Here is a 16,188-nt window from a genome sequence, read left to right as displayed (position 1 = left end):
CAATGGTGCACTGGGCGGTACTGGAGCCGTCCGGGTGGTGGCGCTGTGCCGACATGTGTGAGCAAGGTCACTCGGTGTACCAGCGCACGGTTGAACCGTAGCTTTGCCGTGTTCGCTCCTCAAACTGCCGCCGTCCTCTCCCCTTCACACCGTCACAGCCATGGCGGACAGCGCAAGCGAGAGCGACACCGACGGGGCGGGCAGCAGCTCGGCCACGCCGATGTCGTCCTCCGCCTCGAATTCGGGCAAACCGAGCATAGTGATCTCCCAGTTCCGTCTGGAGGAGCTGACGAACCGCCTGGCCTCGCTGCAGCAGGAGAACAAAGTTCTGAAGATCGAGCTGGAGACGTTCAAACTCAAGTGCAAAGCGCTGCAGGAGGAGAACCGGGACCTCCGCAAAGCTAGCGTCACCATCGTGAGTAACGGGAGAGCGAGCTAACTAGCTACATGCTACCACCCCCCCCTCACGCCACTTGCACTGCGTTTGTCAGTCAGCCAGGTGCGGCTGCTGCTGCGTGGTTAGCGCCGAGCGGCCAACGGCGACACGTTAGATGAGTTAACTCGCAGTGTTACCTGTGTATGAGCGCATCTTCCTGGTGTTTTGCTAGCGCTAGCTCTACTAATATTAGCTAGCTAGCATTTGGTTGGATATGTTGCTAATTTAGCCAGCGGGCTAACGCTCGCTGGGGTGGCTGGGCATCGTCAGTCGAACTAGTTTGTTTTGCCTGCCTGCGCTTGGCTAACAATAGCTTAGCGGCTAGCGCCAGGGTTAGGGGCGTTTAAAAAGTAGGTGTGCGCCTCACGATGCCAGTTACCGGACTGCTAGTTAGCCGTTTGGTCAGCTGGTTACTCGGCGTTAGCCATTGTCACCACGTTTACCTCCGTCAGAGGTGGTGTAAGTGACTTCACTGGGAAATAAATAGCCCAGCAGCAGCTCTGGTATGGGGCGATGCGTCATACGTCTCCATGCTCGGTTAATCAGCCTCCGCTTCGTACTAATGTGTAACTGATCTGATGGATAGATGGGAAGTATGTAGGCCAAACTTAGCGAGCTAGCTAAATGCCAGGCTCGTATGTTGGCAAGTCAGCCACACTGCAACCTGCATCACCCCCCCACCCCCTCCTAAAATGTGCCAGGCTTAACCAGCATTTTGCTTTCTATTGTCCTTCTCCATGTTTATGAACAACTGACACAAGGAGAAAAAAAAAAAGGTCCAGCTCGCAGAACAGACTGTTGCTCTGAGGTCAGTGGAGAATTTGAGACTGGCGCTAACAAGGACAGACGTATCATCGCCCTGTAATGCTAGCTGATGTAGCTGCCTGTAGCTGCCTCAACACATCTCCCATGTTTCACTCTTTCCCTCACTGTCAGTCTACCCATTACTGCAGCAGCTCTTGAGTCACTGGGGGGGGGGAATTCCGCTTCCTCTTTGGCTGACACATTTCACTGCACCAGATTTTTGGGTGGTGTGTGTTTGTAGTATACTTCAGTGCATCGTTGATCACATTATAATCTGAATACACTTTGAAAATCACAGTTTTCACATGCTACCGGACTGATGTTCGCCTGTGCCGCTGTCTCTTCTTCTTTTCCATCCCCACAGCAAGCGAGAGCAGAGCAGGAGGAGGAATTTATCAGCAACACCCTGTTCAAGAAGATCCAGGCCCTCCAGAAGGAGAAAGAGACCTTGGCGGTCAACTATGAGAAGGAAGAGGAGTTTCTCACCAATGAACTGTCAAGGAAACTCATGCATGTGAGTGGGAACAATACCGTTGATTGTAGTTGTCAATATCGGGCACAATAGAGAAAATAGTTTGAACCCCTATTTGATAACTAATCATGTTGATATCAAACATCAGTGCGGCACAGATGTGCTTTTCTTTATGCTCCATTATGCAAAGTTTGTGGCTACGGCATTGCCAAACATGTTCAGCATAAGCTTGCTGTATGTGTATATCTATGGACACCACCCTATGTTTGAGTGCAGGGCAGCTAGTGCATTATCATCAACTGTCCTGGTACTCGCCTGGAGCCTGGAAAGGCTCAGGATGACTTCATTGCGGCTGCTAGCTGCTCCAAATGACTCTCAAATTACTCTCCTCCCGTCTGTCGGTTATTTGGTTGTGTCTGTTTTCCACATCTTATTTCCCAACTGCAGAGCACGCAGCATGTGCATGCACACTTTCAGTGGCTAACTGAAGGGTGACTAATGGTGTGTTGATGTGTCATGACGTGGGAGTCTGAAAGGGACACATGCAAATGCCTCAGCAGACCCTGCTTAAGGTCAGATGGACTTGTTTGGGATTTTGTTGTCTTACCTTCTCACTTAACATGAAGCAGACCTGTGCCTCCCTCTGCCTGTAGACTTGGTGCTGACAAATGCCCCATCGTGTGTGTGCTTGCGTGTGTGTGCGTGTGTGTGCGTGCTTGTGTGTGTGCGTGCTTGTGTACATGGGCATGTGTTTTAGTCTTGTGATGATGAATTGAGGAAATGCGGTCATTTGTTTTACTGGGTGTGTATATGCTCCTTAAGAGAAGCACTTTTGTCGATTGTTTAGTCTGACCTGGATTTCCCCCATCGATGGGAGTTTTTGCTGAAGTTGTCTAAAGTTCAGTAGCCAAATTATGCATCAGCCTCAGCAAGGATTTGAATCAGTCCTGATTTTATGACCCATACACTGTTAATTCTGATATATTCTAAAGTGCCAATAGGATTTAATTTAATTTTATAGAGAAAGCTGATAATTTATTTCAGATCAATTGTTATTAATATATGGACTAATGAGAGGGGGAGAGTCTGTCATGATACCTTCATACACGTCTGTATACACATGCACACATTGCCACTGCTCTAGTGTTGCTAACAAATGGCCTCTGCTTGAAGGACAGAAGAATCCAATGGGGATATAATATCTCAAGGTGTCCATAGGCTGAAAATACAGAGACATATTTTCACTCAGACCTGGGCATAGCTACAACTCACCACACAGTACAAAGGGTAGTAGCCAGTAGTTGATTTACTTTAAGGGAGGAACCCTGTCCAAACAATTCCTAAAATTCTTAGTTCGTTAATTAAAAGATGGTGGCTGCACCGGGTGTGTCAAAACTCTGTTGGCCATTCTCTCAGCCAGGATACTTCAGAGCACTCCATTATGAATGCACCGCACTCATAAGTGAAGATGAACTGCCTTGTTCTGAGGTTTTCTTGTGGTTTCTGTTGGTAGCATAATGGAAATTGTTATTTTTCCCTTTCCAGTCTTTTCCCATAAATGAATTTGCATCCCCCTTTTTCCTGTAATGAGTAATCACTTATGCAATAAATCACACAGCCGTCCCGTTTTAAATCAGCGCTGAGCCGCACCCATTCTTTGTACTGGTGAGCTGCCAGAGGTGGTTACTTTGGTTGCCAAATCATTATTTTACTCTGTTTATTCCTCTGGGAATTGTAATATTTTACTTTATTCTCTATGTGTAAGCTAAATAACATGATCTGAGTGTATTTGTTCACTGTGGTCATTAAATACTTCTTACACGACTCACCACAAGTCTCTTTTTGCTTTTGCTTCTCTCCCTTCTTTCTCATCTCCTTTGTTTCATTCAACTCCTTTTTTCCCCTCTGTCCTTGCCCTATCCTCCCCTTTTCCATCCCAGCTCCAGCATGAGAAGGCGGAGTTGGAGCAGCACCTGGAACAGGAGCAGGAGTTCCAGGTTAACAAGCTCATGAAAAAGATCAAGAAGATGGAGAACGAAACCATCTCAAAGCAGCTAACACTGGAACAGGTATGTACAACATGGCGGAGCAAAGTATCCAGTGTGGAACTACACATCTCTGAGCTTGTGTCCAGTTATTGCGGTAAAGCGAGTTGCCAACATTTCACCACCCTTAATTCTTCCCATTGAATGTTAGCTGGAAAGAACATGTTGGTCTGTGGCTGGATTCAGACCTGTGAGTGCAGAACCAAAAAGTTTCCATGCTCTGAAGTCAGGATTTTTGTGTAGGAGTGCATGTGTGTATTTATTGTTGCTGTTCACTCATCAATGTAAGAGTGATACTAATGTAATACTGTTGTGCATTTTGCCCGGATGGAGGTGCAAGACAAAAACACAAATCAGCAGCTTAGTTTTGTTGTGGGGTTATTTTGTATCAGTCGGTGATAAAGACATCTTGTTTCTTCAATGTTGTTTTTCTATCACTCCGGCTCTCTCACAAGCAGACATAAGAACTGCAGTTCTTTGAAAGAGAAGCTTATCTGGACAGAGACCTTGGTTTTGCAGTGCAGCATATTTTCTGTGCAAATCAGCGCATGCTTTCCAAAGTCATGTTTTTCTCTATCTCTGGAAGTCACACGCTTTCTTTTATTCTCCAGTTGAGGCGGGAGAAGATCGACCTTGAGAACACATTAGAGCAGGAACAAGAAGCCCTGGTCAACAGACTGTGGAAACGGATGGACAAACTGGAGGCTGAGAAAAGGTGTGGAATGATAATATATGATAACTGTCTAGGTGTCGAGAGATGCTGCTCCTTTTAACAGCCATATTCATACTCAAAAAAGAGACTCCAATTAAAAATTTGTAGTGTCTTTCGCAAAACATATTCTGGCTTTCATATAGCATCTGATGATTGTCCATAAATTGGCCAGTAGTTGCACTAGTTAATATGAAGCCTAATGGGTTTGCTTCACATTTAGCAATATTCAAAAACCTTATACTTATGTTAAACATGATTATTTTTATTTTTTTTACAAAAGAACCTTCATTTTAATCTAGAATTACCTTAAAGCTATTCTGCAAGTGCACTCCTGTGGTTTCCGAGTTACCTAAGAGAAGACAAAATGTCTTGATGTCTAAATTTCAGCAATTTTTTTTTCTTTCTTACTAGAAAAATAGTTATTTTGTGCAAGTATATTTCTGGTCGGTTTTCTGTGTCTGACAGACGCACACACATATTCACAGGCATAAATAAAATGCCTGTCTGTCACTCAACAGTTGACTCATCTTCACTTATGATGCAGAATAACAGTAACTCTCTGATCTAGATGACACATTTTAAGGTCAATGTTTTTACTGGAGTGATTTACAATAGGGTGAATAATTGCATCCTGAAGGCTTGATTTATATATCAATATTCAATATGGCAGACGGATGCAGTAGACGGATTGAAAAGGTTTTTTCATTTTTGAGAGTTAAATAAATAGTCTCAGATGTGGCCAGTAGGCTGTAGCCCAGAGATATGTTAAAGCTACAGGATCTCATATGGATTTTTATTTTAAAAACCTTTTCATTAAAGCTGCTTTCAGACATTCACGGAACTCCCAGTTCCTCTGTATTTTCTCCGGAGGTGATGCATGTGTGAACGCAAAGGTCTGAGTGAGACGCTTCTCAGTTTCTGCGGTATTTGTGTGCCTGGCCTCCTAGTACAATGTCCGTAGAAATCCAAGAGATGTCGATGTGAGAACACAGCAGGGGATCCCCCACTGTTTCTGTTGTGAACGCGCGTCTGTGCAGAGAACCTCCCGCTGTGTTGTCCATTTGTGAAAGGCAGACTGCGGGTAAACTCCGTAGCCAATTCTCCGGATTTTACCCGCAGGTCATGTCTAAAAACGGCTTATTTCAGTTAATTATTTCACTGATGTGTTATCTTTGTTTTTCTAAACTAGAATCCTTCAGGAGAAGTTGGACCAGCCTGTATCAGCTCCTCCCTCCCCAAGAGATGTTTCCATGGAGATAGACTCACCGGAGAACATGATGCGGCATATCCGCTTCCTAAAGAATGAGGTGGAGAGGCTTAAGAAAAGCCTGCGCACCACGGAGCTGCAGCGTAAGTGGCCTCAACTTGTCATATGATCCGCAGGGGCTGCAGCCTCTCTGGGGGGCAAATTCCCCTAATGGCTAATTAAGGATGTGATTGGTAAAAGTGATAATCAGATAAGCTGTGACGGGCAGATTCCCCCTAAAACCAGTACTGGCTAATGGAGAACAGGGAACTCTCTGGCTTTGTGCTGACATAGTTTACAGCCTTGTTACCTTCTTGTCATTTACTGGTCAAATTAAAACCTGAGACAGTGTAAGATGGCCCTTTATAAAGAAGGGGAACTGCACAGTGGTCAGCAACAAGCCTTTAAGGAAAGATTCTCTGGTCTTAAAATACAAATATTTTCTCTTAACTCCTTTTGAAAGCGGTACCCTTTACAGCTGAGCTCTGTATTAATATCATAATGATTCTCTTAAAGGTCTTAAACCTATGAACATGTTCTGTCTACTATCTATTACTATTCTACACTATCTACAGTTCTGACTACAACGCTGTGCAAAGCCTCAGATGGAGCAAAATACTTCTTCTGCTTCCTCTTTTTTTTTTGTTAAAAGCTGATCAGTATTATTACAATTATTGCTATTATACAAGCTGCAGCTCCAGTCCTGCTGTAGAAACCTGTAACTTAAAAAGTAGATACCATGAAGAAGACCATAATTATGACAGTAAGCACTACACCATACCACACTCAACCATAAAATATTAATAAACATATCAAACACAATTCCCAGCTATATTTTGCACTATATATTACATCAATACTGCATGGAAATACATTAGCAAACAGGTTCCAGTTTAAGTACCAGTGTTTAGTGCATTCAAGAATGCCTCAGGTGATTGTTGGGAAAAGTAATCTTGCTGATGCCTTTTAAGAACACTACAGCACCAGATACTTTTCAAGAGCAACTCTTTCATAGGGATAAAACAACCCTATTCACAGTATGAGTTTCAAACTTAACAAATAAAGTTTTTCTCATTTTATTCTAAGTGACAATATAGCTGTTTAATTTTTTTGGGGGATGAGACCCCCAACTCTATGATACCACCTTATCTTTACCTTTAGGGAGTTAACAAAACAGTCTAAACTGTGTTAAAATATTTTAATCAAAGCAGATTATACTAAATATGATATTGTCAATGTTTTGTTTTTACCACTAGAGGGAGCTATTAGTGTAGTTGTACAACCAGCTCTGCTCCTAGTAAAAAGTTCATGCACCACTCCACATTATGGACTGCTTCTGAAACCCTTTAAATCTCAACTATGCAATATTCACTGTGTATACTTTTCCTGTCTTTACACTGTATCTTATTTTAATTACATTCATATTATTTATATATATATATATATATATTCCTTACACTTAAGTATTGCATGTTACTTATTACTTGCTGATGTTTTTTTGACTCTTGCTGCTGTAACTACTGCTCATTGTGGGACTAATCAAGGATTATCTCATTTTATCTTAGTCCAACTGATAACACATTGTCTGAGAAGCTGAGATAAGGAGCTAGACTGAATCTTCTACTGGAGAAAATCACACCATTGCATTTACTCACTGATAATCCTTTGTGTTAGTGGCAGTCAGCATTGACCCACTCCAGTACAATCGAACTAGATTGTTCTTGGATGTTTCAGGAAGGAAGGGGGGGTCTCCACAAAACATCCTCCACAAAGGATGTTATGTTTTCCCCCCTGTCTGTTTAATTGTAAGCAAGATTACACAAAAACAACTGAAGGAAAACCTGATGGATGCATTCTATATGGGTTAGAGAAGAGCCCATTACATGTTGGTGCAGATCCAGGGTTTTATTTTTCACTTTCTTTAACATTGCCGGATTGGACATTTTCCCTGAGATTAATTCATCGATCTTCAGGGACACAAATGAGGCTTATTTAGGGAACTGATATTTGAGTGTGTGACTTATGGTGCAACTTAAATGTATTTAAGGGGACTGTTGGGCCTTTGCGGAGGTTTGTGCTCTATTGAGTGACTTCATAGTCTCAGCTGATGTCATCTGTTTTCTGTCCCCCTCCCAGACACAGAGAAGCGTGCCCAGTACATCGAGGAGGAGCGACACATGAGGGAGGAGAACATCCGGCTGCAGAGAAAGCTTCAGAGAGAGATGGAGCGCAGGGAGGCCCTGTGCAGACAACTGTCAGAGAGTGAATCCAGTCTGGAGATGGACGACGAGAGGTAGAGGATGGGACACATGATATGACAGATTAATAAATACGCTGCAATAACTCTGGGGTGAAAAAACCATATGTGTCAGCAAATCAAGGTAAATGGATGAAAGAGAATTCACCTCAGTAAATGGCTTGGCCTGTCTGCTGGAGTCTGATGTTGCTGGGAGAGGCCGGAGAGTCATTTGGCTCCATTGGCCATTCATACTGCTGACACTGCTGATAGGATGAAGGGGCCCTGAACCTGTTAGAATAAAAAGATGAAGGAACAAAAGAGGTATAGATGTGAAGGACACAGAGCAGTTGTTCTCCTAATGGCCGGTATTTTTCAGCGCTCTAAAGGCTTTCTTTGTGATAAGGAAGTTAACAAAACCTGCCTGTTTAAACATGCCTGTTGGCAACTTGTCACCAACCACGTCGTTCCACATTGCCTGTGTTTTTTCTTTCAGTGTTGAATCACACTATAGCTGTCATGATTACTTAAGACACCAGTGGTAACACTGGATATTAACAGCAGCTGAGTTTAATTTTGCCAGATCTCATTATAACTGAAAAGGAGCCAAGCTCTCAGGATCATTTAAGCCAGTGACTGCTTTGTTTCTTAGTGAACGTGAGCTCTTAAGCTTCACGTACAGTCGCAAAAACATTCAAATACTCTTCGCTCACCTTTAGTTTGCAAGGTATTATAAACATTTCATTAGGTTTGGGCCAATGGACGAGGATGATCGTCCATTTCTGAACCATGTCCTCATTCAAGTTTTTCGTTCAGTATTGGGTATCTGCAGGAACTGAGCCCGATCCTATATAGAATTTACGATACTCAAATGTTCATAGAACAGCCTGTGAATCTCACAAAGTGAAACCAATGCGGCTGTAGACGTGTTAATCTCACACACCTTGTTTTTATGAGCTTCTTGTTCTGAATACTGGAGGTCACAGGTCTGTCAAATTATTTTATTGATATGATGTAAATCAAAGTTCATTTTTAGACGATGCCATCCTTGACGGTGACTTGAAACAAAACTCTTGAAGATGTCTCACTCTGTTGGATTTGTTGGAACAGCAGAAGACCTCGCGGCTGTACAGTTGTGTGACAGACTGGGGGTTCATCTGTCACTATCTTCGATCAGACATTGATGTACAGACAACAGACGAGTTTAATTTGTGAGTCTGTTCTCTAGTTAATTAGTTACAGCTGATAGGACCAACCACTAAAATCAGACAGTGACGCTTTGCACCTGATAAACTGAATGTTTCCTACCCTGCACTGTTAATGTCAATGATGGTTGCCAATTTATTATTAGCATCTTATCAGAGTAAGAAGTTATGTAAGGACATGCCTGCATACACAGATTCTGATCACATGTTGCTGTCAGCTAAAATATCTCTTCTTCTTCTTGGTCTCATGTTTATCTTAAATACAACTATAGCATGTTTTTATATGTATTTTTACCAGCTGTAAATTCTCACCCTCTCAGGTACTTCAATGAGATGTCTGCACAGGGCTTGCGAGCAAGGACCGTGTCCAGCCCCATCCCCTACACCCCCTCCCCCAGCTCCAGCCGACCCATATCACCTGGTAGGTAGTTTTGACATGGCCACTGTCCAAAGAATACAGCAGTCAACAAGGTACATTACATCAGAGGGTGGCCGACAATAAAAAACGCCTTTGGTGTCAGTTGATAGGACTCATTGGCACAAACACAAGCTTTATCTTAGTTATAAAGTTCATCATTAAATCCATAATCAAATCTGGAAAAACATCCTTTGACAAGTTGAAGTTTCTTTAAGGTCAGCGAAACCACAAATTCATTTTCAGTGAAAAATGTTTATTTATCCCCTTTCTGGCCAATCAGTTTATCTATTGTGCCCTTCTAAACCTTTTGTATCTGCAGCCCCCTGTTTCTGTGGAAATCAAATTCATTCCTCTGATTAAAATGAATGACGGTGGGTTGATGAATAGTTTGGGTGCAGACCACACTGCCGTGTATCCCAGGAAGAGCAGCACGTCTCCATTTGACTCCTGACTGGCTGTGTGTCTTCCTCCATCTCTCTTACCCCGTTTCCTGTCCATCCTTTACTGTCTCTATCAAAATAAAGGCTAAAACCCCCAAAATATACTCAAAAATGTCTGATAGAGAAAAGTTCACATAGCTAATGAAGTCATCTCGGCTTCAGAAGTTTTTATTTCCAAACCAGGTAACAGACATTGTTTAGGTTTATCAGATATTCAAGAGGAAGGACCAGTTGTACCTCTGGTTTTTATGTCACTATAGTTAATGAGTAATATGATCTTGTCCACACAGAAAGTTTGATAGAACTGTTGCTGCTCTTGCTCAGCTAACATAACCATTAGTGTGGAACTGGTGTAAGAGTAGGATAAACAAAACAAACAAAGTACTGAGGCAAAAGCACATTAGGGACATAAAATGTACACACTTGTGATGTTGACAGGTATTTTTTGTAGATCAAAATTTCCCACTTTATCATCTAAACTGAGCCCTGGGTGTCTTTTGAATCCTATTGTAAAAACGGCAAATACAATGCAGAGGGGATCAGGCCATTCAGGGTTCAAAGTTCGTTGAGTCATGCTTTTTTGTGATTCAGCATGATATCAGATTACAGCCCAAATGTTTGCTCAATCATAAAACAGAGCTGCGGTGCCAAAGCACTGCTGTTTTTCTGTTCAGTCAGCAAGATACACTTTATGTTCACGCATTCTTGGACTAAATAATCATAGAACCGGTTCTAAAGAAAATGGCAGCACTTTCAATCATAATATAATAACCTGTTTTTAAAAAATAAAAGTACTTACATTGTGTACAATGTTGTCTTCCTGTCACAGGTCTCTCATATGGCAGCCACACAGTTGGCTTCACCCCTCCAGCTACACTGTCCAGAGCTGCCATCTCCCACTACAACACTCCTGCCCTGCACGTTCACGGAAGCTCCTCTCACGCCGTAGCAGTAAGTAGATCCACACATCTTAAACAAACATCTGTTGACTTGTCAATGTTTCAGGATGTGTTAGGTGTTGTGTTTTGTTGTCTGGAGTTTGCAGCCCAAGGCTCTCATAATTATTGCAAAGAGCGAGCAGATCCAACTGAAATTTGAGTTGCTCTGGTTTGAATGTGAAAACACAGGTAAACAACAAGAATCATGGATATATTTCTTTCTCCCATTATTCTACCAGCAGTAAAACCGAATGTGTTCCAAGTTAATAGAAGTTATAAAAATCTTAGTTCCCATGTGATCTTTGCACTGTTGAGTGAGATGTTCCACTTTTTGTTTCTGTTATGTTTTGACAAAAGGCACAAGCTCAGCCCTTTCTTTTTATTGAAGATGCTGCCCTGGCCATCACACCAGTTTGTTCACTGGTACTGGACAGTTTCAGTATTGGGACATTTTCATTTATGTACGAGTTTAATTGTTGTCTTGTAAAGTGTGAGGTTTGCCGAACTTGGTTTCTTCCCGGTGATGGTGGTGATACAGGTTGCCTGTCAGGAGCTTGGAATGTCACTCCATAGAGTGCATAACTCCACCAAGGCCCAACAGTCCCCAACAACATTGTTGAAAAAATATCCTATCTGGCAATATTACAGAAAAAATATTATTTCTTTCATCATGCTGCACAAAATTCCATGGAAGTCAGTTGAGTATTTGTTGCATAATCCTGCTGACAAACCAACATAATATCCTTGTTGGAGGTAACAAGAGGTCAGATCACTCTCTCTGAGCAGTGCGTCCTCCCCCCCTGGACTAAGAGAACACTGGATGCTGGTGTGACTCACTATCTTAAGAGGAGTATGAGATGGGACAAGCTGGGGCTAGTGTTTGAAATAGGAGCAAAACAAAAGTTGAATTGGCATTGCTTTCTAGCCCTTGGTAAGTTTTTATACATATCATAGCTTGCTGAAAACCTTTATAAAGTATAATGCACATCCATGATGGTTAATTGGGCGGCATCTGTTGATTTGACATGAAATTACCTAATATGTAACTGATGATATCAGATAAGATGAGATAATACTTTATTAGTCCCGCGATGGGGAAATTAACAGAGAGCTTTATGAAAATATCTCAACTAAGAATGTTATAAAGATTTCACAAGCTTTCTTAATGGATGAGTCTAAATGCTCTGACAGTCTTGTAAAAGCAGAAATGCTGCCAAAAGTTTCGTATTCAGGCCGTGACAGGGCTTGATGAGAAAGATTAGAATAAATGTCATTGTTGGTTTGCTTTCGGAGTTAAGTCTCTTTTCTCTCTGCTCATCCGTACCAGCTCATTACGCCCATGTCACTCACTTCTCGTGGGAACACTGCCAGTTAGGCACTTACCAGGTCACTGTGACTGAGTCTTGACTGTTACTGTGAGACAACTTTGACTCATTGTTGAACCATTTGCTAACATTTTGCATTTTCCTACAAACACGGACATGTGAAGTTTGTCTTGAAAATATTTTTTTATCGTACGTTTTTATAATTCACTTTACAATCTGTACACGTTAACCTTGTATTTCAAATAGTTTTAACTGACCACTTAAGTGTGTCCTTCCTCCTTATGACTTTATAGTAACTAGTCTCTAAACTATTTCTTCCATAATTAAACTTTACCTCCCACTCTATTTTATATCCTTGGATACATCCATACTACTACGTTCTAGTTTGAAAGGGTGTTTTCAAAGTAAAGCGATCTCTGTCCACACAAGAGTTTTGGATTTGTTTTAATCCCCGTCCATACTAACACGCATGAAGACGCCCAGCACATGACCAATCATGTACACTGGGCATGTGTGGATCGATGTAAACAGGAAGACATGCACAGCTCGCAGGTCTGAGGGTTGGGGGTTGCAGATTTCTCGAATTCTAACTGTCAGCAGTTGTATTATTGGAAGATTCAGATTTTAACTGCACAACCACTGTAAACAAAGACAACTGGGTCAGCAATGCTCGTAATTGATCATCCATGCTGTGTTCTACATTGGTAGCCAAGTCTAATGGCGGTTGTTTTCTTCCGGGGGGGGGGGGGGGGTCATGTGATAGGAGCCTGACCAATCGGCGAAGGCAACGTCTTGACCGAAAAGACGTAGCGGAGTTGATGCGTTTTCAAACAAAAATGTAGTAGTGCCGATGTAGCCTGTGTCTCTGGTTTTCTCCCTCCCGTTGCTCTGCAGCCGTTCATTTTCTCTTGCATGCAGACCATATCTCTCCCATCACCCCACAGCCCACCCAGGAGTGTAACAATTGGTCTGGAAGATCAGAACTTCAGAAGGATTAATTTTTCTCTAAAGCCCCTTTTTTGTGCCTCCTTGCTGGCAAAAGCCACAGCCAGTGGCATTATGAATTCTAGTTGTCCATCTGTCTGTTGAATTTCCATGAACACAGATGAAAGTATCTATCATTATGTCGTGGTGGTTACAAACAAATCAACGGGAAGAGAGAAAATGTGTTTGATTCATGGTGAAACTGCAGCGGCTCAGAGGACATCAGCTGAGTAGGAGGTCCTTCATATGTGGCCCAGGACAGATTTGCGTTGCCCAGACCACCTCCGGTTTTGGTCTGGTGGGATGTGATCTCTATCCGATCTGAGTACGTTCACATCTGTACTGTACAAGCTGCCCGCTTGTGATCGTATCACAAAAACAACATAATAATACCAGGAATACATTCCACGGAACGTCTTTGTTGTTCAGAGTCCAAGGTCACTGTGACCTGAAAGACAACAACATGTAACACTGCAGCTTGACTGGTTGATGAAGTGGAATTGCAAATTTCAGCTCGTGAGCAATAGCTCTGTGGAGAAAACATGACTCACCAACAATTTTATTTTCCTTCAATGGTTTGGAACACTGGAAACTGTCTAACAAAAAAAGCCCTGATTCAATTTGCCTCCCTTTTGTACACTGCTGTACACACTGAGGTTCATTGTTGCTCTATCTGCCAAGTAAATTTCAAAATGAGAATAGTTACACATGTTGCTCTGACAGATTTTCTACAAACCGCTTAAATACTCATTTCTGCACCAAAGGTATAGATGGTGCCATCCAGTTGTTTCATAGAACAGGCTCATTAATTCGTTTTTCTCTCTTTCTCAAACAGAGGCCCTCTCCAAGAAGAAGCACCAGCCCGGACAAATTCAAGCGACCAACGCCCCCACCCTCCCCCAACACGCACTCAGGGGCCCAGCAGGCTCAGCCTCAGCTACCCCCACCAGCGCAGCCCATGGTCCAGTCCATGTCCTCCCCGGCAGCTATGTCGCAGCATGCAGCAGCACATCATCCTCCCTCCCAGCCTTAACGCCACACACAAGTCTCTGTCTTTGCGCGTGAGTGCGCCCACTGAATGGCACGACGCTACCGCAACAGCAGCTTCCATCATTACCAGCTCTGGAAGTCAAGTTTCTTAATCTCTACCAACTCCACAAAAGAAGCAGCTTCAACAAGTTTTAGGGTGGAAAGAAACAAGTCGGCAGCTGAATGAAGCAAGCCGCCTGCCAAATCCACACGTGGCGTTACTTAACTACTCTTTTAAGGAATGGATGGACAGAAAAATAATCGCTTCTGGGATTTGTAGGCCAATTATCTGTTCCACCTTCTGTCTTGTACATGTTATGTTTTTGTTTTCTTTGCTTGGGACTGTAGCTGGTTGGAATTGTTGTTGTGGCGCTTCTAAGATAGCACAAACAGCACATACAGTATGTGTCATGGTGGTGTTGTCTGATAGGTTGGATGTTTGGATCAGTGGATGGATGTATGGCTAGAGAAATTGATGAATTGATAGATGGATGTGGTTGATTCTTTGCGAGCCTATAATATGACACTCAACCGCAGTAATGTCCGCCATTCCAGCTCATCCCCCTGCCCCGTTAGGTCTCCGAAGCAGTGTCAACATTCCACCCCCCCACCACAAGTTTGAACAGCTTTGATTAGGTCAACAAGAAGTGTCACAGAAGACTGCTGGGAGTTTCTCCACTATAGGGCATTGATCAAACAGGGCATGTGCCACAGTTATTTTAGTTTTTGAAAGCATTTGAGGCTTTGCAGCTTTTCAGTTCAAATGAAAAGGAAAAAAAACAAACATCATGGAGGACGGGTGCGGGGACATAAACCACAGATAAATGTTGCCTTTTGAGGTGTTTAAAAATGTAGTCTGAGGTGTTACAACTTAGTCATGTACTCGGTCTCTTCTCTGCTCTTCTCTCTCTGGTGTATTTCTGAAAGCTTCTATCATCCTTATGGATATTCCTCATCAGAAAAAGGAAAAAAAACATAATGCTCTTTACACTAAATATACATACTGCTAAAAACATTCTAAATGAATGGTACTGTTGAACTAAATTTCTATGTATGATTAAAGCTCTTGAGATGACAACTTCTGTTTTTAATTGTCAATTTTATGGATAGTATTGTGAAAACTGCAAGAGTTAAGCATTGACGAGCTTCGTAGACTATGTAGGAACAGTCATATTTTTCAGGAGACGTCCGTTTCATTAAACACAGAATTTAACGGATCCTAAGCGATGCAATGGTTCCACGTGGGTTTGATGTTTTTGTGTGTTTAGCTTCACTGGATTGTTTCCTTCAAATCATGATGTCCCACTAAACCCCCACAGCAGTTGATGGAAAGTGTTTGTGCCTTAAATAAAACTCCACCATCAGACCTCACAGAACAATCCCCTTTTAGTTGCATTTAGTGTTGCATGTGCACGGAGGTATCTAAAGATTTTACCATCCAGCTTAATGAGAAACATGTTAAACTGACCTCTCAGGCTACGCTTGAAAACTGGTAAGGCTTCATTTTTCATTTTTGTCTTTTGTGTCCTTGTGTTATCTTTACTGAAATAAACAATAATTACAGGGTGGACTGCCACAAAATTTGCAACAGACTCTTAAGGTCCTTTGAGGATAAATTTAAACATCTTTACTGTCGTTTCATCTATTGCCACCGAGAAGTTAAAGTTTCTGGGAATATCTTTAACGTTTCCTAGCAATCCAATGACTTTCGTGATTCCTTTGACTTTTTTACTCTCAGCACCATCATAAATTTAACCATAATGGATTGCCATAAAATTTGGTACCCGTGTTTGTCAAAACCAACTGCCTTTGATCCCTGAATGTTCTTTTGATGCTTTTGGGAAAATCTCAACTACTGCATGTTTGGCAGAAAAAATACATGCGGACATTCATGGTCC

General features: G+C 42.3%; 1 protein-coding gene across 1 annotated transcript; it reads left to right on the top strand.

Moving 5' to 3' along the window:
• The first annotated feature begins 30 nt into the window (after positions 1-30).
• LOC117775450 (coiled-coil domain-containing protein 6-like) lies at positions 31-15,368 on the top strand. The gene is made up of 9 exons (XM_034608585.1): positions 31-415; positions 1,605-1,754; positions 3,653-3,781; positions 4,369-4,472; positions 5,659-5,819; positions 7,852-8,008; positions 9,477-9,577; positions 10,844-10,965; positions 14,097-15,368. Exons 1-9 carry the CDS (start codon positions 161-163, stop codon positions 14,292-14,294), a joined length of 1,377 nt encoding a protein of 458 aa, XP_034464476.1. The 5' UTR covers positions 31-160; the 3' UTR covers positions 14,295-15,368.
• Positions 15,369-16,188: the final 820 nt, after the last annotated feature.

The sequence above is a fragment of the Hippoglossus hippoglossus genome, chromosome 15 (genome assembly GCF_009819705.1).
Source record: "Hippoglossus hippoglossus isolate fHipHip1 chromosome 15, fHipHip1.pri, whole genome shotgun sequence".
Lineage (NCBI taxonomy): Eukaryota > Metazoa > Chordata > Actinopteri > Pleuronectiformes > Pleuronectidae > Hippoglossus > Hippoglossus hippoglossus.
Note: the sequence above shows the minus strand (reverse complement) of the source record. Positions and strands in the feature narration are given on the sequence as shown.

Coding starts and splice junctions, on each gene's coding strand:
- LOC117775450 (XM_034608585.1), top strand. CDS start 161: ATGGCGGACAGCGCAAGCGAGAGCGACACCGACGGGGCGGGCAGCAGC. Junction 416..1,604: donor GCAAAGCTAGCGTCACCATC/GTGAGTAACGGG, acceptor CCATCCCCACAG/CAAGCGAGAGCAGAGCAGGA. Junction 4,473..5,658: donor AAACTGGAGGCTGAGAAAAG/GTGTGGAATGAT, acceptor TTTCTAAACTAG/AATCCTTCAGGAGAAGTTGG.